This window comes from Drosophila albomicans, chromosome 2R, assembly GCF_009650485.2.
Source record: "Drosophila albomicans strain 15112-1751.03 chromosome 2R, ASM965048v2, whole genome shotgun sequence".
Classification (NCBI taxonomy): domain Eukaryota; kingdom Metazoa; phylum Arthropoda; class Insecta; order Diptera; family Drosophilidae; genus Drosophila; species Drosophila albomicans.
In genome coordinates, this window is record NC_047631.2 from 17,258,533 (window position 1) to 17,283,673 (window position 25,141).

Here is a 25,141-nt window from a genome sequence, read left to right on the forward strand (position 1 = left end):
CATATATAAATATATTTATATAACAATTAATGAAATAATCAAGAAACATTTTGATAGCTGTTACGATTTTATCGCATTTGGAATTCCCTGATAAGGTGTTGAGCGAAGAAGTTTATACTAATTTTTGCTGTGATGATTACACGATTTTGTTGAACTTTTATGCGTAGTTTATGATAGTAAAAATGGTTTTTTACAAATTTTCTACAAATAAACTGTTGCCAAGTGGTTTTCTGAATGAACAAGCGGGGGCGGGGTGAAAAGTGTGTTCGCTATTTCATACGCTATTTCATAGGCGAACATGCACACAGGCACACATCTGGCATATGCGCAAGTGTGTGTATGTGAGCTTCCAGAAGCAGCAACAAGCTGAATTCGAAAGGAAATACGCAATAGAAAATGCAAATTAAATGCATGTGTGACAAGGCACATACTGGCATTTGTTATTTAAATTCCATGTTCACTTAGTTGTTAAAAATAATATAGAAAAGCTGAAAGTAAATAACCATTTTCGATTTCGTCACATTCACTCACACACACAAATAAACACATACATATTCTTATTGGAAGAAACGCGTGGCGCACTTCAATGGCAAAGGTGGCATGAACTTTCTCAGTGAATTTATATAAGAATAAAGTCGTTTTTGTATTGAATACCAGTCAACAGGAATGCGATTGAATGAAAAAAGCACTTTTTGTATAACTTACCCGGATGCCTCTGCGATTTTATCAGTATTTGGCTTCTTTTTTGTGAACTGCGACACGACCAAAATATATGAAATATCTGAAATGAATGGACGGTCGCAGCGTGGCCGCATGTCGGATATCTAAAATACGCTATTTTGCGTCGAAGAATATTCTAGAAAATATACCAGCAAAAGTCAATGCAAACGGTCACACTTGCTAGTTCCACGGTTAATTAACTAGCTGGTTTCCTGACCACTGAATCATATAAAAAGACTTAAGTTTAATTTCTTTTGAATATAAATGTGTAAGTTTTAAAACTCCAAATTAAGCAATTTCAATCGTCTGTTTTATATTTAGTGATGTTAAATTCAGAAATCAGTAAAAAGCCAAAACCACACCAGGGCTGCATGAAACCATAACAGCTGTTGCGTGTTTATAAATATATCAGCAACAGTTTACCAATGTTTACAAATAGTTGAATTTTAATTCAATTTGATTATCAATTACATTATTAAAAATATGAAAAAAAAGAGTACAAAATTGTCATAAAATATAGCAGCTTCGTTGAGAAAACAGATGCGACAAAGACTAGGGCAATAAAATTAAGTTTAACTTAAATTATTGGGCACTATAGTGTGGTCCTGGTGTTGGAACGCTCTTTAAGGGCGAATCAAATTCTTCGGGCGGCAGCTCCACTACAGGCGTTTCTCCTCCCGTTGTCGCTGTGCCAATGCGCTCCTGTAGCGTTTCATACAGTTTGTGGATGTGTTCGTTGTGAGCTGTCGTCGGTTGCATCGCCTTCATCAATGTTCCAAGGCGTCCCACAGGCAACTTGTTGTGGACGTACCACAGCAACTTTAGCATATGTCGCGAGGTCACATTCTCGCGTGTCAAGCCAGCGAATATGAACTCATCGAACAGCGTGGTGCAGAAATCTTCAGTGGCAAACTCATCACTCATAGGAATCAACAGCGCTATCAGCGAATGCAAAAAAGGATCCTCATAGGCACGATCATCTTTGCAGGCTGACAAAATGGCCAAGACACGCAGTACACCAACACGATCCTTGGCACGCGCCGAATGCAAAGTATAATACATGGCCAGAATGCTGGCCACTGCACTCTCCTGGATGTAAGCCTGGACAGCATCGGGAGCTGGACCCGAATGCTCAATGGTGGTCAGCGCCGACTCACGCTCATCCGGCGGCAGCTTGCCATGCAGACTACGACATTGATCATCCACCATGAGCGACATCAACGCCGGTAGAAACTTGGTCACTACCTGGCCATCAAGCTTGGGCTCCTTGAAGTCTTGGGAATCAATCATGACCCAGGCACTCAATCCTAAAGCAAGCATCCGCAGCAGCAGTATAAGGACTTGATTCTCGCGCGGCATACCCTCGTTGTTGATCAGATGGTGCAGTATCTTGATGGCGGACGTGGCCAAGAAATTTATGGCATACGGATCACAAAGTGTCATTGAAAGGTCACCCAAGACTTGCTCCTGTCCACGCTTGATATTGTCAAGGAATCCCTGGAGTTCACGCGAACGTTTAATATCCACATTCTTCTCGCGGATGCAGGCATCAAGACACCAGGTGAACTTGTGACATGGATCAATCGAGATGATCTCCTGCACCTCCAGATCGTGTAGTGCCATCAACAACTCAGCTCGAAGCGTGCAATAGTGAACGTTGCGGGTGCGCAGGAAGAGGGTGCGCAAAAATTGAAGCACCATGTCGTACAGCTTGACGCTGTTGCCAATCATATTGGCCAACTTCTGCACAACTTCGCCATGGCGTCGCACTTTTGGTGTGGGCTGGAAGAAACAGATTATTGAGATTCGTGTGATCGAAGAGAATATGCTCCTTTTCACGTATGTATTGGGAGAGCAGCGGCGACACCTCGTCTCCGAATAGCGATTGATTATCACGCCAAATCTGTCGCTTCACTTCAGTGTCCGTGTCCGCGTATAGTTCACGATCTCGCACCAAGATGCGCAGATACTTGTCATCGATGTGCTGAGTGTTGCGTAGTATGGCCATGACCACAGGACGCAGATATTTCACACGCACCACCGGAAAACTCTTGACAAGCAGCTCCTTTAGCTTTTTTTCGCGCTCACGCGGATCTTTTTGGTTCAGTTCGTTAATGTGGGCAATCAGCTTGTCGCGTAGCTCCTCCATAAGTGATGTGTGAAAGTCCAGGCGGCGCACGCCGTGCAGATCGAGCAGAGGCAGCATTGGGCGTAGCGAAGGCAATAAAACTCCATTTTCCAATTGAAAACTCTCAATTGCTTTCAAGGGATCCGTGCATGAGGTGAGAGCTTCTCTCAGAAACGCCTGACCGGGTATATTAACGTCCTCCAAGCCGGTGCCGTTGTTCTTAGCAGGCGCGCTCATTGCAAACCAATTTTATCAACATAAAACACGTAGTATTGTCAATAATTGAAACAAATAATTTTTGTTTGTTATTTTTGCTTGCGTGCAGCCAGCTGAACGTTGCGCCTTTTATAACAGTGAGAGTGACAGGGTTGTGTGTGCCTTTTAACAGAGATGCTGTTAATGCTGACTGACTGACAGCCCTGGTTCTTTCACTGGAACTAATAGTAAACACATGAACATAGCTTGAACAAAAACAAAAATAAATTTGCAATAGAAAAATATTGAAATTTGAATGAAATTAAGATTTTAAATTATAATATAGCACTATAAACGATGTAATTTATGAGTTATATTCTTATAATACTAAAATGAACTACAGTTACTTTTTCGGTATTTTTCAAATTTCACACTAATAAAAATGTCTGGTCGTTTTTTTTTTTTTTTTTAAACATTGAATTCCTTAACGTCAAGTTGTTTAAAAAAACGACCACTTTGAGAAAAGGTACCAAAAAATTATATCAAACGTGACCAGCTCGCAGTTTTCAGTGCATATGTAGTTTGGTATATTTTCTAGGCGTCAAATTGCGTATTTTAACAGTAAGACAAGCGGTCACATCCCTGCACAGAGTATTAAATAAAACAGCTTTAGAAGAAAGCTCTTTTTTTAAGAAACAAAAAAAGTCTGAGAATCTAACTAAATTTCAGTAAATAAATGAGTCGAGTATAAAAAACAGACGCTGTAACTAATTAAAATGAAAACGGTGCAATTTCAAGCGGATGATCAAGTTGCAGCATAAAAACCACAAATAACACAGTGGAAGCGCGAGTGTGTGCGTATGTGTGTGTGTAAGAGTTTACTGTTGCTGCCGGACGACAACTCGAAAGCAGTGTGTGGAGCTGCAGGGTGAAAGGAAGCGGGAGAAGGAGCAGCACTCCTCTTCTAGTGCTGCAAAAGAAAAGCCTTGCTGCTCTGTTGCCATAATTACAGCAGCTTTGTGGGAGTTCAAGTTTAACAGCGCGCGTCTGTGTGTGCGTGTGTGTGAGTGCGTTTCAATGTGTGCGTAACACCCCCAAAGGCGCTCTCTTTTGCACACACACACACACTCTGATGTAAATGTACAACAACAACAGCGCAATTTTGGAGCAATTACATTAGCAGCCAAAGAAGAGGTGGAGAAGAAGAAGGGAGAGAGCAGCGTCGCGGGCTTGCCGTTTTTTGTTTTGTGCGCACGATTCGCGTGCTTCTCTTTGTTTGCTGCTTAGCACATTTAGCGGGCGGGCGCTGCATCTACGTGCAACGCAACGCTTCAGCCAACCAACGGCAACGCTTTGTGGCCATCAGCTGGATACGGATTTTGTGACGGCGGCGACACAAACAACGCCGAAGTGGATGCCCATGCACGCGGTGGCCTGGGTGGCATTGTTGCCCAGGACTTTGGCATGCCCGGACCCGCCAATGGTCCGCCTCCTCACATGTACGGCGCCGTAGCGCCGCAGGACAGTAAGATTATCATAGAAATTATCATATTGATGGAGGCTAACATTCCTTATCCCTACAGTCATAGTGCGGGACATGGTGCAAATGCCGCCACCACCACCCTCGAATGCACCCACATCGGCGGATGCCTGCCTCAGCATTGTGCACTCGCTGATGTGCCATCGGCAGGGTGGGGAGAGCGAGGGATTCGCGAAGCGTGCCATCGAATCGCTGGTGAAAAAACTGAAGGAGAAGCGTGACGAATTGGACTCGCTGATAACAGCAATTACCACCAATGGCGCCCATCCAAGCAAATGCGTCACCATCCAGCGCACGCTCGACGGTCGCTTGCAGGTGAGAGAGTGTGATTCCCATCTCCGTTTCGATTCCCAATCTAAGTAGAAGTCGTATTCTCCGCATTGTACGATGCGTTTACACTGCCACCTTAGTTGCAGTCTTAGGGCTTTCTGATTGTTTACTTTAGCATGGGTTTACATTGCAGCCTTATTCAGACCTTACGCCTTTTTTTAACTTATGCAGTTATGGCTAGTTAAAAATGTTGTAATACTGAGTTAATTTTGATTTTGTGTACGATTGATCATTATATATTTTCTTAGAAGGGTTCTTTCAATTATTTATTTATTGTTTAGTTCTTAATAATTCTATAGTGAAGAGTATACATAATTTTAGTAAATTTGTTATTATATAAAACAAAATTCTATATCGCAAGGTATAGGCAGAGTAACTGTGACCTTCAGGCTGACCTGTCTTAATTTTTTGGTTTGTGCCTTAAGACTAATATTTTGCATTTGTTGCGTACCCTAAACTAAAATTCTTTAGGCATCAGGCTGCAAAGTATACACACTATTATTAGGTGTGCTCTCTTATCGTCGCTCTACCCTTCGCTGTTCGTACGTCGTGTATTTGTTTGTTTATGTTGTTTGTGGCATTTCCGGTTGCGATACGCGCGACAGTTTTCTACTTTTGTTTGTGTTTCTCTCCGTAATTCGATTATTCTATTTGAATTGAATTTTGATTTGATTTGATACGATTTGCTTTGCTTTGCAGGTGGCCGGTCGAAAGGGATTTCCACATGTGATTTATGCGCGCATTTGGCGCTGGCCCGATCTGCACAAGAACGAGCTGAAGCACGTTAAATACTGCGCCTTTGCGTTCGATCTCAAATGCGATTCGGTGTGCGTTAATCCCTACCATTATGAGCGTGTCGTATCGCCGGGCATCGATCTGTCCGGTCTCAGTTTGCAGTCGGGTCCCAGTCGCCTCGTTAAAGATGAATACTCAGCGGGTCCGTTGGTGGGCGGCATGGATATCGATGGCAATGACATTGGCACCATACAGCATCATCCCACGCAGATGGTTGGACCGGGTGGCTACGGTTATCCGCCCCAAGGACCCGGACCCGGTGATTACGGTATGTAAGGCAATAGGCTAGCTATATGGTAGATTTCATTTTGTATTGGGATTTACTTTGAGTTGCTTGATTTTTTTGGTTATTTAATTTCCATTTCCCTTTGGTTTTCGTTTGGCATTTTTTTTTTTGTATGATTTGTAGTCACCGATGCTAATCAAATGAGTGCAATGTTTGCTGCCGGCCGCGCAATACCAAAAATCGAGCCAACGGACGGCGCTGATCCGCGCAGTTCGTGGATGGTGCAACCGCAACCGCAGCCTCCGCCGCCGCGACAGGCACCGCCACAGCAACAGCAGCAACAACAACAACAACAGCCACAATCCCAATCCCAGCCAGCGTCGCACACTCGTTGTAAGCGTCTTTTTATGTTGTAGTATTTTGTCTCGCCAAAGTTTCTTCAGTTTATTCTTATTGTCAAATTTATTGCTGACATTTTGTGATGTTACCTTTACAGCCGTACCTCATGGCATGCCGGGCATGGGAGCCATGAATGCCGGTCCCGGTCCTGGCCAAGGTCCTGTTATGGCGCCACCACCCCCGCCCACACAACAACAACAGCAACAAGCACAGAGCGTCGTTGCCCAAGGCAATGGCGTGCATCATGCCCAGGCCAGCTCCCCGACAGATCCCACAGCCGCCATGGCCATGCAACAGCAGCAACAACAACAGCAGCCGCCGCCAGGTGGTGGACCCAATGGCCAGACTGGCGTTAACAATGCCAGCGGTGCTCAGGGAGCCGCTGGACAATATTATGGCGCACCAACAGGAGCTGCACAAATGCAAAATGACGTGAGCAAGTTTGGTGGCAATGCAGCTGTTGCAGGAGCTGGCCAAACAGCTGTGCATGCCCAGCAGCAACAACAACAGCAGCAGAACGGTTATGTCACACAGTCGACGGGACAAAATGCGGGCGGAGGCAACTATGGAGCAACGCAAGCGTCGTCAGCGCAGCAGCAGCAACAACAGCAAGCGACGCAGGGCAATACTGGTGGCGCGGCTGGTGCACAGAGTAGCGGTGGTGGCGGAGGCGCCGCTGGCACCTGGACGGGACCTAATACGCTCACCTACACACAGTCCATGCAGCCGCCAGATCCGCGCTCCTTGCCAGGCGCCTACTGTGAGTTGTTGGAGCATTAATTGCAGTTGAAGAGTTTACATTTTGAATGTTTTAGGGAACTCATCGCTGCCTGGTGATCTGGCGTCGCCGCAACAAGTAGCACCGCAGCAGCAGCAGCAACAGCAGCCGCGTCTGTTATCGCGACAACCGGCACCAGAGTACTGGTGTTCCATTGCCTACTTTGAGCTGGACACACAGGTGGGCGAGACGTTTAAGGTGCCCTCGGCGAAGCCCAATGTCATAATCGATGGCTATGTGGATCCCTCGGGTGGCAATCGCTTCTGCTTGGGCGCATTGAGCAATGTGCATCGCACAGAACAATCGGAGCGCGCCAGGTACGTCGATAACATAACTTGTAATATAAGACAGCTTGAAAATGAACTTTATTTGAATTTTGTTGCCAGGTTGCATATTGGCAAGGGTGTGCAGTTGGATTTGCGGGGCGAGGGCGATGTCTGGTTGCGCTGTCTCAGCGATAACTCGGTGTTTGTACAAAGCTATTATCTGGATCGCGAGGCGGGTCGAACGCCAGGCGATGCTGTTCACAAAATCTATCCAGCAGCTTGCATCAAAGTAGGTTTCCAATCACAACGATTTGTGGGCTTTAACTAATTAGTTGTCTTCTTCCTGCAGGTTTTTGATTTGCGTCAATGCCATCAGCAGATGCATTCGCTGGCCACCAACGCACAAGCCGCTGCGGCGGCACAAGCAGCTGCTGTGGCGGGTGTCTCCAATCAGCAAATGGGTGGAGCTGGCAGAAGTGAGTAGAACATTGTTTTATATGGGCCTATTATAGTAATGTAAATCACATTTACCTTTTTAGGCATTACCGCAGCTGCTGGCATTGGAGTTGATGATTTGCGTCGTCTGTGCATATTGCGACTGAGTTTTGTGAAGGGCTGGGGACCCGATTACCCAAGGCAATCAATCAAGGAGACGCCCTGCTGGATCGAGGTGCATTTGCATCGTGCGTTGCAGCTGCTCGACGAGGTGCTGCATGCCATGCCCATCGATGGAGCCGCTGCCTAGATAACATACATACAAACAAACAAACCAACATATTTATTATTCATAACAACAACAAGAGCAACAGCAACAAGATGATGAACGAAGCACACCACGTCTCTAAATGTTAGTTTAAGATTACAGTTTGAGCAGCTATATTTAAGTTGTAAGAGCAAAGTGCAAACGAAAATGGTATGAAATATTTAGTTTTGATTTGCAATTTATGATTATGATTATGTTTGCCTTTAATTATTTAATAATAATTTTTATAAAAAATTGAAACAGCTGTACAACATTAAGCAACTAGTTTTATGTACACTATCCATACACACACATGCGTATATATATTTGATAACTGACTAACGGCTCATGCTATTTGATGCCCCTTCCTGCCGCCTACATACACATAGACCACACACAACAGCCCAAGCTTACACACAGCATTATTAACACAACCAACGACTACAACAACAGCGACAACAGAAAAAACATTAAAATGCAATATGTAAGGCAAGTAAAGAATGTAGTTGTAATATACAAAATGTAATAAACAGAGCATTAACTGTATTTTCATGAGAATTCATATTTAACATGGGTTTAAGGTGGCGGTTTGAAGGTCACTTCACTAAATTCTTATTTTTGAAAATTAAATAAGTAACGGCTAGACAAAGTGACCAGGCAGTCACACATCGGAATCACGACATCGCATACGCCGCAACATTAGTGTTGCCAGATAGTTTCTTACAGAACAGCTGATTGCTGTAAAAGACGCGAATAGAGGGAAAGCAATAGAAGTGAAAAACGCGTTTGGGTTTTGGAAAATGTTTGTAAAATGTCTGCGCGCTGTCGAACCTGTGGTAAGATAATTTTCTGCCTCAATGCCAACAATCTATTCGAACAACCTGACAAAATAATGCTGCATCAAATAGAAGCGTTAACTGGACTCTTTGTAAGTTGTTTACAATTTAACTTAACAGTGCAAGTGTTGATGCCATTATTTTGGTTTTAAATAATAGCTATTGGAGCAAACAGAATTTCCTGCACATATCTGTGGACCATGTGAAGTTGCGCTGCGTGAAGCGATTATATTTCGTGAGCGAATCATCAGGACACAGCAGTTACTTTTAAGCAGCAACAGCGTCGCCGAAGCGCTCAAAGAAATCGATTTAGATGAAGAGCACAAACTTAATCTGGACGACAGTGTCATACAAGAGGACGACGAGGATGATGAAGAAGAGGGTGAGGAACAATGTAGTTCGTTTGACGAAAACACAGAATACACAGAAGACTACTTGGATCAGCCGAAGGAACAACTAGAAGAAGTGGCAACAGTTGTACAAACAACACACACTTCAGAGACTGAAAGTATAGCGCCTGAAGAACGCAAGCCAGGCAAACAAACCGCTTCTAAACTCTATGCCACTGTCAACTTTGCCATCAATTCGAGGAACACACCACGCATCAACTGGAGTAAGCTCTCCGAGCACGAGATTGTGGAGCTGAAGCGCGAGCGACGAAAGCGTGATTGCATCTGCGAACTGTGCGGCAGACATTTCACCTGTCCAAGCAATTTTAAAGTACATCTGTTGCGCCACACAGGCGTGAAGAACTTTACTTGCAAGCAGTGTCCGTTGAAGTTTTATACGCCGCATTTGTTGCGTCGCCATATGTTGTCGCATCTCTGCCAGAAACCGTATCCATGTCAGTACTGCGGTCAAACATTTGCCGATCACAGCGGACGCATTCAACACGAGCGAAAGTAAGTCAATTCGTTAAAAATGTAATTAGTGGTGATTATTAAATATTTGGAATCTTTCTAGTCGCCACACAAACTATAAACCTTACAAGTGCACTAAATGCGACAAAGCGTTCGCAGTCAGCAACAAGCTAAAGACGCACATGCTCAGCCACTCTGGAGTACGAAGCTTTCAGTAAGTAAGCAGCTAAAATACTTTATAAACAAATACTAATCTCCTTCACCTTTGCAGCTGCGAGATCTGCAAAGTTTCCTTTATGCGACGCCCTCACTTAGCTGCCCATTATCGTTCAAAGGGTCACGAACAGAATGCCCAAAACTTTGCTGCCGAGGAGACCAATAATGTGGATATCGACAATGAGCTAGTAGAATCTATACCTTGTAACGTATAGTTTCATATATTTTAAGCTTACTTTAAGTGAACAGAGCAGAGTGTAATTCGTTAAGAATAAAATACGTTTATTTTAAAAGGCAATTCACAGACATTTGCGGTAGTGTTGCCAGATTGTCCACAATTAACGACTACTTCGCTTAGTCTGCAGCGAATATTGCCTGTAATTACTTATAAGTTTCGCTTCTGATATCAACTTGTTGATCTAGCCATGTCAACCAATCTGGCGTCACCTTGCGCTCCAAGGTCACTTCGTGGAAGACTTCTACCCGACGGACTTCAACAAATTGAAAGCTTTCAAATAAGCGCAACGATATTTGATTGTCCATGTCAATCTTTGCTTCGAATTTGGTCACACTTAAATGGTTCTGTGCGTACTTGAGCATGAGCAGCATTGCTTCCCGTCCGTAACCTTTACCACGCGCCTCTGTCGCTGCTATCATGATCTCAGCTTCGGCCACATATTGGTTACCCTCCTCTTCGTCGTCGTCATAGCGCAGGAAGAGATTAGTATCACCGACCATGGCAGCAATTTCATCATTTGTGTTTGCATAAGTTTCAGCACAGAGCACAATAAAAGTGAGCTTGTCGTTATCCTCTCGCCAACTTCGTTGCATCTCATATTCTTCACTTAAAGTGAGTTCATCTGATGCCGTTAAGTTACGCAGGGTCGGGCAACTCATCCATTCGTGATATTTGGGCACATGGCGAGCCTCGTAGGGCACCAAAATCACCCGCTGGCCAACTAACTTCGTATGCTCGTTGAGTCGCATTTCACCAAAATAAACAAACCTCCAATAGGAACAGTCTTTATTGGGAAACAGCGTGACCGTCTGTTGCAGCTCAAAATACACCATTAGTAAGAAACAGTATATTTTTAGTTGATACGTAGCCGTACAGTTAAAAAATGTTAATTTCATTCAAATAAAAATTGAGCGCGACCTTTACACTTGTATTATGACTTAAGCAGGCAATAAAAAACATGCAATTGATGAAAGAAATACACAGTTTACCGATTATTTACGAAAATGAAATAGCCTCATCATAAGTAACGAACGATAGTTGCATTTCAGCGGTATGGTAGCATTGAAATTGCCTAGGAACAGCTGTTTATTGACAAAAAAAACGAGCGTGGCCATTGCTGAAGAGTTATATTTTAATATTCGTTAAAAACAAATAAATATTTAATACGTTTTGGCAATTTCCATAAAAAAGCGGCAAATATTATTTAAAAACGGGCTTAGCCACTTTTGCCTTGGTGTTTTGTTGCACACAGAATCCCATTGCGAAAGCAGCTTCGCTTAGGAAGCCGGCTAAATATTGCAAATTGCAAAAAAATAATTATAACAAAAATTACAATAGAAACGTGTTATGCTGATGCATGCTCTAATTACGATATTGTGGTGAAGTGCGTTGCGAACACAAAAAAAGTAGGAATGTTTAGATTGGGCTTTCTAGCTTAACCAATGTGGCACTTCCAATGAAAAATCAATTCGAAATCGTTGGATGTTCTCAGTATTGGTTATTGGCGAGAAGAATCCCAAACACAGCTGTATAAAAAACTAAAATCCAATTCAAATACGATACACTCGCATTTAAGTTTAACTCACACACACACACTTCCGGAAAATGGCAACAACAGCTGCTGCTGTTGAGACGTCACAACAACAACAGTCTGAAGATGCTCCACGTTCGAAGCGTCCTAGACTGGAGGAAGAGGAGCAAGAGCTCAAGGTGGCTGGCTTCTCGTTGAGTGCCATTGAGGAGATGCGTCAGACACGTGATGCGGAGTTGCTGTCCGAGCCTCTCGATCAGCAGCTGCGTCAGTTCCAAGTGCTCGATGAAGTGGCCACAGCGAGTGAAGAGGATGAGTCAGGTAAGCAAATAAAGCAACAAGTAAGAACTCTGCAGTCGAGATGTGACAGTAATAGACCCTCTACTTTGTATTATTTTGTGATTTATAGATATTTTGCAATATTATCTATGATAAATAATATTTATCCAAATTTAGAGATGCACAGTGGACTCTGCTATTGATGTTGATTCAGATTTGCTCTTGGCAAACTGAATAGACTATTATTAACTCAATTCACTTGATGACCACATGGCGCTAGCAGCCATAAACAGCAATAGCAGCTTCTTCCATAAGTCGCCTCGTTATCTGACCGATCTCGAGCGAGCTTATCATTGTGTCTATAGAGCGCGACAAACGCAATCTGATAAACATTTTTGTAGTAGTTCCCATTGGGATTCTTTGGATTCTCTGTTGTAGTCATTTTAAGCAGCTCGAATGCTTTAGATGCAGTTGCATTTCCATGCTCTATTTTCTGACTTGATCGTAAAGATCTAAAAAAAGAACAAGATGCGTATGATTCCTATAGTGCGCTTAGATTTCAACGAACGCTTGTCGTTCCCAGCAGGTAGCAACAGTTGAGAATGCATTATTTGTAAACTAGTTGAGTTTATTTGTACAACTTATCTCGACTTGTCTTTTTTTTAGATGACAACAGCGAGAAGCAAAATGGTGAAAACTATGCGGACGACGAAGAAGGAGACGCAGAGGCTGGCGACTATGATTCGTCTGACTTTGACGACGAGGAAATTGAGAATCTGCTGGATGAGAAGCTGCCCGATGATCTGCGTGAATCAAAGCGACCAAAGTATGAGCAGCGGTTCAAGACTGTATTAGATGGTATTATTAGCTGCTAACTATTTATATTGGCTATATTTATGTAAGCTTGTTAACTTGCAGAAAAGCGTCACAATCACTTTGAGGTGCTGCCCGAAGGTTGGGTGCAGGTGACACACAACAGTGGCATGCCACTGTTTCTGCATCGGAAGTCACGTGTTTGTTGTGCCGCTCGTCCTTATTTCCTGGGCACTGGTAGTGCACGGAAACATGCTGTGCCTGTGGGTGCAATACCCTGTTTGAATTATCGACGCGCCCTGGATGAGGAGACAGAGGCAGAGCAGCAGCAGGCAACGGACAAACCACCAGCAGAAAGCACAGAGCAAACCGCATCAGCTGATGCAGCACCACCTGTTGCTGTTTGTCCTTTTAAGCCTGCCACTCAGCCAGAGACGGAGACGGAGACTGAACAGCAGCCCATGGAGATCACAGAGAACACAGACAGCACAAACAGCAAACCGAAATCCGATGATGGCAACGAGACGCCACAAGCCTTAATACCAGCAGCCAAAATTGTCACCGTTAATGAGAATACACAACTGGAGTCTGTGACACCCGATCAGCTAAATACGTATTGTAAGAAACTCTTCAAATTCAAGATGATACGTGTGCTGCGTTTTCGCTCCTGGAATGCACGTCGAAAGTTTACAAAGAATCGCAAGCACATCAAAAACATACAGCGACCTACGCTGCCCGACGGCACCAAGCTCATCAAGTTTCCTATACTGGCGCCTAGCGGCACTGAGGGTGCAACAAATCCGCGTGGTCGCAAAGAATGGATCATGAATCCGAATGGCAAAAGTTTTGTCTGCATATTGCACGAGTATGTGCAACATGCGTTGAAGACGCAACCCACCTATGAGTTCAAGGAGCTGCAAAATGCTGCCACTCCATACTCCGCCACAGTTTCGGTGAACAATTTAAAGTATGGCACCGGCTATGGCACTAGCAAGAAACAGGCCAAGTCTGAGGCGGCAAGGGAAACACTTGAAATACTCATACCCGATGTGAAGGACAAGATAACGGGCAACAACAAAGATCAAAAGAGCGGCATTGCCAAGAAGACGCAAAGTGATTTGTCTGTAAGTGTTAATCTTGAATTCAATTGGCACTCAATTAATAATTGTGCTTTAGGTGTTCGATGACATACGCATCGAGGATCCGCGTGTAACTGAATTCTGCAACAAGACAACGGAGCCATCGCCCAATGCCATTTTGCTGACCTGTTTGCAACGCAACTACGGCAGCGATGTGCAGATCACCCAAGAGATTAATCGCACCGCCAACAATAAGAATGAATACACCATGACGGTAGGCAAGCACTCGGCAAAGGTGGTGTGCAAGAACAAGCGTGAGGGCAAGCAGCTGGCATCACAGGCTATTCTTCAGGTAAGCCAAAAAGTTTAAGGTATAATTAAAGGTAGTACTTAATTCTATATTAAATATAATAAAATAAAAATCATAATTTATATAGAACACAATGTAAATATATTTAGAATAGCTACAATATTTATAACTACCGATAAACTGGATAAAATGATATCGTGAAATGATGTTGAGATGCTTTAATTATTTTAACTTTAATCCATTGAAGAAAATTGAATATTATAAATTATTGCATACTTTTTGATGCATCAGGTGTGAAATTTTGACACTATACTGTAATAATAAGTAGTTTTTTTTTATATATGTTTTTGACTTTTCCAAAAAGTTTTGTTAATTTGAAATATTTAATTCATTATATTTAATTATTGTTATTTATTATTTTATTTTTGTATTTAATAATAAGTTTTGAGAAAACATAATTGAAGGGAAATTAAAAAAGGCATTGAATGACTTGTAATTAATAATTATTTTTATTTATTTTTCCAGATACTTCATCCGCACATACAAACTTGGGGCTCGCTCTTGCGACTGTATGGCAACAATTCGATTAAAACGTTCAAGGAGAAGAAGCTGGAGGAGCAGGAGATTACCGTGCTGCAGAGTAAGGCGGCTGTTAATCAACCCAACTATGCCATTCTCGACAAGCTCAAGTGCGAGATGCTCAAACTCAGTGCCAAGCAGGAGAGTGTTCAAACGATGGGCACCTTTGTGCCACCCAGCGATGTGGATTTGCCTACATCATCTGGTTCCAATTTGAACAATGTCGAATTATAGTTATAAGCATCCTCAGCATGGTCATCATTATCACATTTAGCATTAAGCATATAGACCATCGTTAGTTGCATCATAGCTGTCATTGAGTTTTTTTGGTTTACCCAGCTAACATAGCTAACTTGAGCACCGTTAACCCATGTGATCCATCATAATATGACAAAATAAATAATAAAAAAAAAACACATTTAGAAGTCTCTCTGAAGCACGAGCGGAGAGCACTCTTAAAGTTTATACAATTAATATTAACATACAATACTTTATATGCAAGTGATTACCGTAATAAATTCTATACTATAATTGCCTAAAATAAATCTAGTAGACTTTTATTAGCCAAAAGATTGATTCCCCCGACAATCTCAATAAATCAAAACACACGATCATCAGCGTGTCTTAAAGAAAAGATATTATTAACTGTTGTAAATTTGAAATAGAATGATAAATTTACAGGGCATTATGAATATGATGAGTTTGCCGTCGCGTTGAGTTACCGTAAATTCATGCACATTTCAAATATAACCATTTGTATGTGTATGTGTGTGAGTGTGCGTGTATACATGTATGTATGTGCGTGCAATTATTTAAAAGACAATGCAGCCATAAATTATGCTACATTTTCATTTCATTCTAACGCTTCGTTTTTTATCGCATTCCTCGGACATACGCACACACACACACACATCCGTACATACATATACAGAGAGTGCCGCCATTGGCAGCCATAAACAGCAACACTGGCAGACATTGAGGCGAGCACGACGCAGGCACGCGCACACTGAATTCGCCGTAAGATGGGCAGCACTGGCAGTGTGCGCAGCGAGAGCGCGCGCAGCGCAGCATCAGCAAAACGAAGCGAAGTGCGGCGAAGTTAACACAAAAATCGCTGCGCTGCTCCTTTTAACGTCGCTGGCTGCTTCAGTATTTGTTCGTTGCGTGTCGAGTGCTAAAGGAGGCAGCTGGTCAACAAGCGCGCTGTGCCGCCAATTCCGAATTAATTAAATCACTTTAATTGAAAACACAGCGAATCCGCATCAGGTGCCAAAGGCCCAAAAGAGCTCTAACAATTCGTCAGTTGTTCGTTCGCGAGTCGCACGGGTGTCGCGAGGCGAGTGTGGGTCAAGTGTATGTGTGTGTGTCTGCTACACAACGTTGCAAAAAATTTATGACCAAAGCGGCATTAATATCACAGATACGCGGCTCGTTTCAACATCATTTCGCTGTGTGAAAGAACTCCAAAAATTGGGTCTCGCTTGCAAAACGAAAGCAAAAGAAAAAAAATCAACGGGTATACATTTCGTTGTCGTCGCCGTCGCAGTCGCCGTCCTCGTCGTCGTCGTTGTGACTGCGGGCGCCGCTGCCCCATTCGAATTGTGTGTGTTGTCCTACAGCACAAACACACACACACATAACGCACACACACGTACACGGCAATTGTGTTTACTGTAGAGTGGCCGCTGCCTCGGCCTGCGTCATTCAAAAATTCACATACATATGTACGATACATATACTAGATCTGTGCGTGTAGCCTGTGTCTGTGTCTATATGTGTCTGCATGCATATGAATGTATGTAAATTACGTGCATGTAAAATGCGATTGGAATTTTGTCAACGCAACGCCCGCATCTAAATTAGCAACATTAACAGCAACAGTGACAGCAACAACATCCACAGCAGGAGCGAGCAGAACAACAACAATAAGGTAAGCGAAGCGAAAGCGCATCAGGCGCCAAGTGTCAGTCAAATGTTGGAAAATTCAATAATCCGCCAGGGGGCGCCACCCGCTCGCTATTCAGTTCAGTGTTGTACCCCCACCACGCATACTCACACCAAAACGTACCAAATACCAAATACCATAATATCAAATGTGTGTGTGTCTGTGTGTGTGTGTTTGTCTGTTTCGCTTTGCATTTGTTCGTCGTCTGTTGCGTTGACCAAAAACTAGGTTGACGTTTTGTTGGCTTGCTTTGCTGCCAATTTCGCGCAATTTCAATTTCGGTTTCTATATCAATTCCAGTTAATTTCTACAAATGAAAGAAAAACATAAAAAATAAAACACAAAAATGTCGCTCGCTACCACAAAGTTAGTACGATACTTTTATTTATTTGTTTGTTTTACTTATGACGATTGTGGCGGAAACTTTCAATGTTCTAACTCTTGGTCAATGGCAGTAAATCCTTTGATCTTTGATGAACACATTTCGCTTGAGGAATAAATAAATAATTATTACTGGCATTCAACGGAAGTCAGTGGATTGTTTATACATCATTAAATGTTTAATTTCGGAGCGTAATTATTGGGTTGCCCAAGAAGTAATTGCGGATTTTTCATATAGTCGGCGTTTATAATTTTTTTAACTGCTTGTGACTCTGTAATTGCATTCTTTCTTTTGTCAGTTATTAGCTGTCACTATTAGCTTGCTTTAGAAAAAAAGTGCGCGTAATTTTGTTTACATTTGTTTGATTGGCGCCCTTTTTAATATGGAGTCCACAAAAGAGCATTTTCGTCATATTTTACTTTATTATTTCCGTAAAGGAAAAAGCGCAGAGAGAGTTGCTAAAAAGTTACGTGATGTGTATGGTGATAAAGCCTTAAAAGAAAGACAGTGTCAAAATTGGTTTCGCAAATTCCGTTCTGGAGATTTTTCACTTAAAGATGAGCCATGGGATTGCAAGGGTGTGGTACATTTTGAGCTGTTTCCAAGGAACCAAACGATTAATTCGGATGTTTACTGTCAATAACTGGACAAATTGAATGCAGCCATCAACGAGAAACGGCCAGAAATGATCAATCGTAAATTTTTAATTTTTCATCATGACAACGCCAGACCACACACATCTTTGATGACCCGGCAAAAACTGGGACAGCTTGGCTGGAAAGTTTTGATGCATCCACCATATAGCCCTGACCTTGCACCATCAGACTACCATTTATTTCGATCTTTGCAGAACTCCTTAAATGGTAAAACTTTGGGCAATGATGAGGCTATAAAATCGCACTTGGTTCAGTTTTTTGCAGATTTAAGCCAGAAGTTCTATGAGCGTGGAATACTAAATTTGCCGGGAAGATGGCAAAAGGTTATCGAACAAAATGAAAATTATATATTTGATTAAAGTTCATTCTAAGTTTGATTAAAAATTCATTTACTTTCTTTCAAAAAATCCGCAATTACTTCTTGGGCAACCCAATAACTAACTACTAAAAGTTTCGAGCCTAAGTTAACAATTTCGTAAAGCATGACTTATACTACTCCATTATATATTGTAGTATTTATTCCGATTTGTCATTTGCAATATAGTTGTATTGTTAAGGCTTAGCTCTTTGGCTTTCGTAGTAATATTTTTTTATTAACAAAATAATCGTAGTAGGACCTATCAATCATTTACTATACGCTATCTAATGAAGATAATGTGGAACAGGTGGCGTTCTCAAGTTGTATAATTATCTTTTATTAGCTTTTATTGAGTATTTTGATTTTTGGCCAATCTTCCGCCACTTCAGCTGTCTAGTACTTGATATGTTTTAAATATTCTAACTAATCTTTTTTAAGACAAGGTCGGTTTCACTTATGGGGACTTTTTCGATTAGAGTTTAGTAGCGCCCTCTTCATAAAGCGGAGTTGGCGTCGCCTTCTCGACCTCGTTTGCTGTGTTTCTTGGTATTTCTGCAACTGGCAACTCTTTGACGTTCACTGGCTTTGGCTTAGCCTTTGATTTTGGCATCAAACTGACCTCAAGTACACCAAAGGGTCCTTCCAAAATAATGTACATGACGTAAGCCATCAGCACAGTAAAGCCGAATGACCCCCAAAAGGATAACATCTGCAAGATAGTTCAGTTAATATATAATATCTTATGAATATTTGGGAAAGCACTTACCATATCGTAGTTTGATAAATAAACTGTCGATCGCACTCGTTTATCATTCACCAGCTCTATGTAGACATGGAAGATATAGGCAGAGTAGGAAAGTCTCGAAAGTGGTTGCCATAATGGTGAGGAGAGGAAACTATCAGCCAATCCGCCGTATCCTTTCATACAGGCAAATACCACCCAGCACAAGGAAAGGGGCCACGCGATTCGAGTCAGTGTGTAATAGGACGACTGTTGCAGCGTGGTCAAAGCTGCTGCACCTGACTGAGCAGCTGGATACAGCGCAAATAATGAGGCAAACATCAAGGCCAGGCAGACAATCCATCCTAGCCAAATTACAATTTGATTAAGCTTGAAAGTCCGGTTGCGATTCAAATGCAGGAAATATCCACAAAGTAGTCCGATTAACCAAGGTGCTGCATGTGTGTGTGTAGCATGATAGATTTTGCGTTGAGCTTCTTCACTCGTTCCCCCTTTTCTAGATGTCATGATTCATAGTAAGATTAAAATCATAAATTTCTTTGTATAAGTTGTTGACGTTAGTTATTAAACTCACTCCAAGTAGAGCTGGTACTTATTAGTCATCATAGTGGCAAAGAGGCAACCAGATAGCAGAAGCATGAAAACAAAGATTCCCCAAGCGGCTTTCTTGCCCCACTTGTACAAAGCGATAAGGAATATTGGCGATAGAATATAAAGTTGCATATCTACAGCCAAATACCAGCTGTGTGCAAGGCACTAAAATACAAAATGTCATTAATAAGCGTACAATAAATGTCGCTGATATTACCTTACCATATTTCGAGTTGCATAGTTCTGAACATAGAGTAAAGACAAATACCAAGTGCGTTTGCAAACGTCGAAGTCACCAAAACTAATTCTGTCAGTCACAGGACCGTCACTCATTAAAGGAAGAAGCTTCATGTACATTGGAATAGCGACACCCAAGACCGGTGTAAGGCGCAAATAGCGATGAAGATACATCATTGGAATATTTATTTTCCCTTTCGTTCTGAAAAGATTTAAAGAAGTTATAAATAAAATTGATATTTGATTCTTGCCACTAAACTTACTTTTCCAGGGACCGTAAAGCAATCATTACCAATAATAAACCACTAAGAAAAAAGAATGTATCAACGGAGAAGAAACCATGCATTATAAAGTTGGCGAAAAACGTCTGAGACCACTATATAAGAAAAGATCAACAGTTATTTGAAAAATTACTTAATCAAACTTTCTATACTCACACTATTAAGGCTCACGTAATTAGTTTTGGGTGTAGCAATTGATATAAGATATTGATGACCAAAAATAACCCAAATAAGCGACATGCAACGCATGCCATGGAGACAATCGATGACGTTGGGATTCGATTTGGGTTCGACGAGACGAAAGAGTGCCCGAGAATTGGCACGTGCGGAGAAAGCTTTAATAATTATTGGCAATTTACCTAGAAATACCAAAAATGTTAGTTGCATTTTAAAGATCTTCCTACTAACTACTTACTCTGATCTCTACAAAGGAAATAGTCGTAAAGCGTGGCTAAAATCATAGCTGCAGCCAGCACTGACAGTATTACACTAAAGTTGTGAAATCAATTAAAAACTCAATGGATTTAAAAGCTGATTTACTTACATGATTAATATAGTGACTGCATCAAAGGGTTCCCTTTCAGCCGTTGAACAGGTTGCTTCATCAACAATATTCTTGGTTATAGTCACATTGAGTAACCTGTTTGCAATTTGCCCAATAAAGGTATCCATTAATTCTGCTGAACATGAGGAGGGAAAGCAAACTGCAATCTTGAGAGTTGCACGGAAGGAAATCTTGGCAAAGCAGTATTTCCCTCTTATGCTATGACTATCTGTTATCGCTTTATAGGTTTTGATGCACTCATCGTAGTTGCCCATGTCAAAGAAATTTCCATAGAGTATTCCAGATGGAATCGATCCCCACGAATCAATCACTGTAATCGTGAAGAAATTAAATTGAATTTCTGAAAAGCGGGAATCACACTTACTTCTGAGTGCCCAATAGCTGCGAGAGGATAATCCACTCATCAGCTGGGCCATGTCAGCCAGACACAGCAGGTCCTGCTGATTGGGAAGGCGGTTGTCAAGTCGCAAATCCAAGTCAGTTTGTGTGATATTTCCAAATTGCTGCATGAGCTGGACAGCAAAAGGACGCAACTCCATAAGCCTTTGGTATTCCTCATTGCTCACACTTGATCCACTTGGCTCAAATTGATAGCAACAAACTTGTGTTAGTCCACAAAATAGTAGAGTTCCTATAACTATGATTTTGAACTTATCCATGGCGATGTAAAATTGTGAATGACAAATATTTTTTGATTGAAGCTTTATATATGAGCTTATGGTGAGATAAGCACTTAGCAACACTTTAATAGATTGAATTGATAGATTGGATTTGAGCACTTCTACTGACCGATAACCCATGTCTAATATTAGTAGTCCTATGTTAATACAGAGTAATCAAGGTACAAGTGTAAAACTATCGCTATTTATTAAAAATATACTTATACATTTAGATTCCCTTGAATTTATTAAGTACTCGTCTCACATAAGTTTTGTTTTTCCTTTGAAAAAGTTGAAAAGTTAATTTATATAATTGATTTTGGCAAGAATTGGCGAGACGATTTCCTTTATAAATATGGTATATTCGGTCTGACCTTTCTTGAACTCAGAAAGTTCTTTAATTAGATAATCTGTGCACTTTTTTATATACGTTTTTTATTCCTTTGCTGTATTCTATAAATAAGCCTTAAGAGAACAGAAGTTCCATTTTTATACCCGCTACCCATAGGGTAGAAGGGTATTATAACTTTGTGCCGGCAGGAAATGTATGTAACAGGTAGAAGGCGGCATCTCCGACCCTATAAGGAATATATATTCTTGATCAGCATCAATAGCCGAGACGATCTAGGCATGTCCGTCTGTCCGTCCGTGTGTCTGTGTGTCTGTCCGTCTGTCCGTATGAAACATTGGATCTCAGAGACTATAAGAGATAGAGCTATAATTTTTTTTCGATAGCATTTGATATGTTTGCACGCAGATCAAGTTTGTTTCAAATTTTTGCCATGCCCACTTCCGCCCCTGCAAATCAAAAAAATCGAATAACAAGCGTAACTTTAGAGCTAGAGCTGCGAAATTTGGTATATACAATAATAACTATAGTAATTGTGATTCCTGAAAATTTGGGCTCTTAGTTGCTTTGACCGACAATCTGGTACATTATTCCGTCTATGGTATATTTTCAATCTGGTACTATATCGATATAACAAATATACAATTTGATATATTTTTAGTATTTTCGTATTTTGGTATATTTTGAAAAAATACCGCAATATTTTGCTTTTATACAAAATGGGTAGCGGGTATCTCACAGTCGAGTACACTCGACTGTAGCATTCATACTTGTTAATAAATAGACAATTTTTATTTTCAAGAAATGTATAGGAAATATATATTTTATTCTTAACTTATGAATGCTTAAGATTGGGTCTTAACATATTTCAATTTATTAACAAATCATCACAGAGGTCGGTGAAATTTTCTCGGTTAAGTATTTAACTTGTATCAACCTGTGTCTTATTCAATACTTCAGTCCTTGGCTTTGGGCGGCGTTGAGACAAGAGCATGCCTTCGAGAGCTCCCAAGGGTGCTTCCAAAATGATGTACATGACGTAAGCCATCAGCACAGTAAAGCCGAATGACCCCCAAAAGGATAACATCTGCAAGATAGTCCAATTAATAATATATATAATATGAGTTTTTGGGAAAGCTCTTACCATATCGTAGTTCGATAAATAAACTGTCGATCGCACTCGTTTATCATTTACCAGCTCTATGTAGACATGGAAGATATAGGCAGAGTAGGAAAGTCTTGAGAGTGGTTGCCATAATGGTGAGGAGAGGAAACTGTCAGCCAATCCTCCATATCCTTTCATACAGGCAAATACCACCCAGCATAAGGAAAGGGGCCACGCGATTCGAGTCAGTGTGTAATAGAAGGACTGTTCCAACGTGGTCAGAGCTGCTGCTCCCGACTGAGTAGCTGGATACAGTGCAAATAATGAGACAAACATCAAGGCCAGACTGACAATCCATCCTAGCCAAATTACACTGTGATTGAGCTTGAAAGTCCGGTTGCGATTCAAATGCAGGAAATATCCACAAAGTAGTCCGATTAACCAAGGTGCTGCATGTGTGTGTGTAGCATGGTAGACTTTGGTTAAAGCCTCTCCAGTCATGCCTCCCATTCTATATGTCGTGATTCATAGTAAGATTAAATTCATCAATTTCTTTGAATATATTGTTGGCGTTAGTTATGAAACTCACTCTAAGTAAAACTGGTACTTATTAGTCATCATTGTGGCAAAGAGGCAACCAGATAGTAGAAGCATGAAAACAAAGATTCCCCCAGCGGCTTTCTTGCCCCACTTGTATAATGCGATAAGGAATATTGGTGATAGAATATAAAGTTGCATATCTACAGCTAGGTACCAGGTGTGATCCAGGCACTAAAATATAAAATTGTTATTCATTTTCGAATAATAAATGACGGCTATATTATACTTGCCATGTCTCCAGTTGCATAGTTCTGAACATAGAGTAAAGACAAATACCAAGTGCGTTTGCAAACTTCGAAGTCGCCAAAACTAATTCTGTCAGTCACAGGACCATCACTCATTAGAGGAAGAAGCTTCATGTACATGGGAATAGCGACACCCAAGACAGGAGTCAGACGCAAATAGCGATGCAGATACATCATTGGGATATTCATTTTCCCTTTCGTTCTGAAGAGATTTAAAGAAGTTATAAATTAAATTGATATTTGATTCTCGCAACTACCATAAACTCACTTTTCCAGGGACCGTAAAGCAATCATTACCAATAACAAACCACTGAGGAAAAAGAACGTATCCACGGAGAAGAAACCATGTAATATAAAGTTGGCAAAAAATGTTCGAAACCACTGTATAACAAAACAGCAACAGTTATTTAAAGAATTCTTTAATCCAATTTTTTGTACTCACACTATTAAGGCTCACATAATTAGTTTTGGGAGTAGCAAGTGATATAAGATATTGATGACCAAATATAACCCAAATAAGCGACATGCAACGCATGCCATGAAGACAATCGATGACGTTGGGATTCGATTTGGGTTCGACGAGACGAAAGAGTGCCCGAGAATTGGCACGGGCAGAGAAAGCGTTAATAATCATTGGCAATTTACCTAGAAATACCAAAAATGGTAGTTGCATTTTAAATATGTTCCTCCAACTACTTACTCTGATCTCTACAAATGAAATAGTCGCAAAGCGTGGCTAAAATCATAGCTGCAGCCAGAACTGACAGTATTACACTGCAAGTTGTGAAATCTATTAAAAACTGAATGGATTTAAGTGTTATTCTTCTTACATGATTAATATAGTGACTGCATCAAAAGGTTCCTTTTCAGCCGTTGAACAGGTTGCTTCATCCACAATATTCTTGGTTATAGTCACATTGAGTAACCTGTTTGCAATTTGCCCTATAAAGGTATCCATTAACTCTGCCGAACATGAGGAGGGAAAACAAACTGCAATCTTGAGAGTTGCACGGAAGGAAATCTTGGCAAAGCAGTATTTCCCTCTTATGCTATGACTATCTGTTATCGCTTTATAGGTTTTGATGCACTCATCGTAGTTGCCCATGTCAAAGAAATTTCCATAGAGTATTCCAGATGGAATCGATCCCCACGAATCAATCACTGTAATCGTGAAGAAATTAAATTGAATTTCTGAAAAGCGGGAATCACACTTACTTCTGAGTGCCCAATAGCTGCGAGAGGATAATCCACTCATCAGCTGGGCCATGTCAGCCAGACACAGCAGGTCCTGCTGATTGGGAAGGCGGTTGTCAAGTCGCAAATCCAAGTCAGTTTGTGTGATATTTCCAAATTGCTGCATGAGCTGGACAGCAAAAGGACGCAACTCCATAAGCCTTTGGTATTCCTCATTGCTCACACTTGATCCACTTGGCTCAAATTGATAGCAACAAACTTGTGTTAGTCCACAAAATAGTAGAGTTCCTATAACTATGATTTTGAACTTATCCATGGCGATGTAAAATTGTGAATGACAAATATTTTTTGATTGCAGCTTTATATATGAGC

The 25,141-nt window shown here is 41.4% G+C and overlaps 8 protein-coding genes across 11 annotated transcripts in view; 4 read left to right on the forward strand and 4 right to left on the reverse strand.

Annotated features, from left to right (window-relative positions):
• Window positions 1–1,148: 1,148 nt before the first annotated feature.
• Window positions 1,149–3,384, reverse strand: LOC127566049 (negative elongation factor B-like). Its single transcript, XM_052007506.1, is given in 2 exon segments — window positions 1,149–2,511; window positions 2,513–3,384. Coding segments are annotated over 2 exon segments (1,782 nt in total). The 5' UTR covers window positions 3,086–3,384; the 3' UTR covers window positions 1,149–1,302.
• Window positions 3,385–3,675: 291 nt separating this feature from the next.
• LOC127565862 (mothers against decapentaplegic homolog 4) lies at window positions 3,676–8,651 on the forward strand. 2 transcript variants are annotated; one of them, XM_052006602.1, is made up of 9 exons: window positions 3,678–4,568; window positions 4,627–4,898; window positions 5,613–5,976; window positions 6,118–6,327; window positions 6,431–7,093; window positions 7,149–7,428; window positions 7,498–7,666; window positions 7,727–7,853; window positions 7,917–8,651. In XM_052006602.1, exons 1-9 carry the CDS (start codon window positions 4,508–4,510, stop codon window positions 8,120–8,122), a joined length of 2,352 nt encoding a protein of 783 aa, XP_051862562.1. In that variant the 5' UTR covers window positions 3,678–4,507; the 3' UTR covers window positions 8,123–8,651. The 2 variants fall into 2 exon arrangements, with proteins under 2 accessions (XP_051862563.1, XP_051862562.1); XM_052006603.1 differs by lacking the exon at window positions 6,118–6,327 and having other exon boundaries at window positions 3,676–4,568.
• Window positions 8,652–8,881: 230 nt separating this feature from the next.
• On the forward strand, window positions 8,882–10,337 carry LOC127566017 (transcription factor Ouib). Its single transcript, XM_052007338.1, has 4 exons — window positions 8,882–9,047; window positions 9,115–9,857; window positions 9,919–10,029; window positions 10,087–10,337. Exons 1-4 carry the CDS (start codon window positions 8,931–8,933, stop codon window positions 10,244–10,246), a joined length of 1,131 nt encoding a protein of 376 aa, XP_051863298.1. The 5' UTR covers window positions 8,882–8,930; the 3' UTR covers window positions 10,247–10,337.
• Window positions 10,296–11,078, reverse strand: LOC127566018 (alpha/beta-tubulin-N-acetyltransferase 9). The gene has a single exon (XM_052007339.1). It carries the CDS (start codon window positions 11,016–11,018, stop codon window positions 10,413–10,415), a length of 606 nt encoding a protein of 201 aa, XP_051863299.1. The 5' UTR covers window positions 11,019–11,078; the 3' UTR covers window positions 10,296–10,412.
• A 299-nt stretch (window positions 11,079–11,377) lies between these two features.
• LOC127566170 (microprocessor complex subunit DGCR8) lies at window positions 11,378–15,391 on the forward strand. Its single transcript, XM_052007928.1, has 5 exons — window positions 11,378–12,121; window positions 12,746–12,937; window positions 12,998–14,016; window positions 14,069–14,323; window positions 14,807–15,391. The coding sequence occupies exons 1-5, from the start codon at window positions 11,875–11,877 to the stop codon at window positions 15,092–15,094; spliced, it is 2,001 nt and encodes a 666-aa protein (XP_051863888.1). The 5' UTR covers window positions 11,378–11,874; the 3' UTR covers window positions 15,095–15,391.
• Window positions 15,392–16,030: 639 nt separating this feature from the next.
• LOC127566168 (uncharacterized) overlaps window positions 16,031–25,141 on the forward strand; it is a 64,152-nt gene continuing 55,041 nt past the window's right edge. The window contains exon 1 of one of the 2 annotated variants that reach the window (XM_052007924.1): window positions 16,031–16,790. The gene's annotated coding sequence lies outside the window, so the exon portion shown is untranslated. Of the gene's footprint in view, window positions 16,791–23,907; window positions 23,923–25,141 lie in introns of those variants that run through there. The other variant, XM_052007926.1, reaches the window with a different exon arrangement.
• Window positions 18,674–21,275, reverse strand: LOC127565923 (nose resistant to fluoxetine protein 6-like). Its single transcript, XM_052006859.1, has 9 exons — window positions 20,982–21,275; window positions 20,597–20,927; window positions 20,468–20,541; window positions 20,209–20,411; window positions 20,035–20,147; window positions 19,757–19,973; window positions 19,518–19,699; window positions 18,968–19,439; window positions 18,674–18,910 (listed from the first exon to the last, which is right to left on the reverse strand). Exons 1-9 carry the CDS (start codon window positions 21,154–21,156, stop codon window positions 18,674–18,676), a joined length of 2,004 nt encoding a protein of 667 aa, XP_051862819.1. The 5' UTR covers window positions 21,157–21,275.
• Window positions 22,483–25,090, reverse strand: LOC127566171 (nose resistant to fluoxetine protein 6-like). 2 transcript variants are annotated; one of them, XM_052007929.1, is made up of 6 exons: window positions 24,018–24,191; window positions 23,844–23,956; window positions 23,561–23,777; window positions 23,320–23,501; window positions 22,770–23,241; window positions 22,483–22,712 (listed from the first exon to the last, which is right to left on the reverse strand). In XM_052007929.1, exons 1-6 carry the CDS (start codon window positions 24,108–24,110, stop codon window positions 22,548–22,550), a joined length of 1,242 nt encoding a protein of 413 aa, XP_051863889.1. In that variant the 5' UTR covers window positions 24,111–24,191; the 3' UTR covers window positions 22,483–22,547. The 2 variants fall into 2 exon arrangements, with proteins under 2 accessions (XP_051863889.1, XP_051863890.1); XM_052007930.1 differs by lacking the exons at window positions 22,483–22,712; window positions 22,770–23,241; window positions 23,320–23,501; window positions 23,844–23,956; window positions 24,018–24,191 and adding exons at window positions 24,276–24,349; window positions 24,406–24,736; window positions 24,791–25,090 and having other exon boundaries at window positions 23,674–23,777.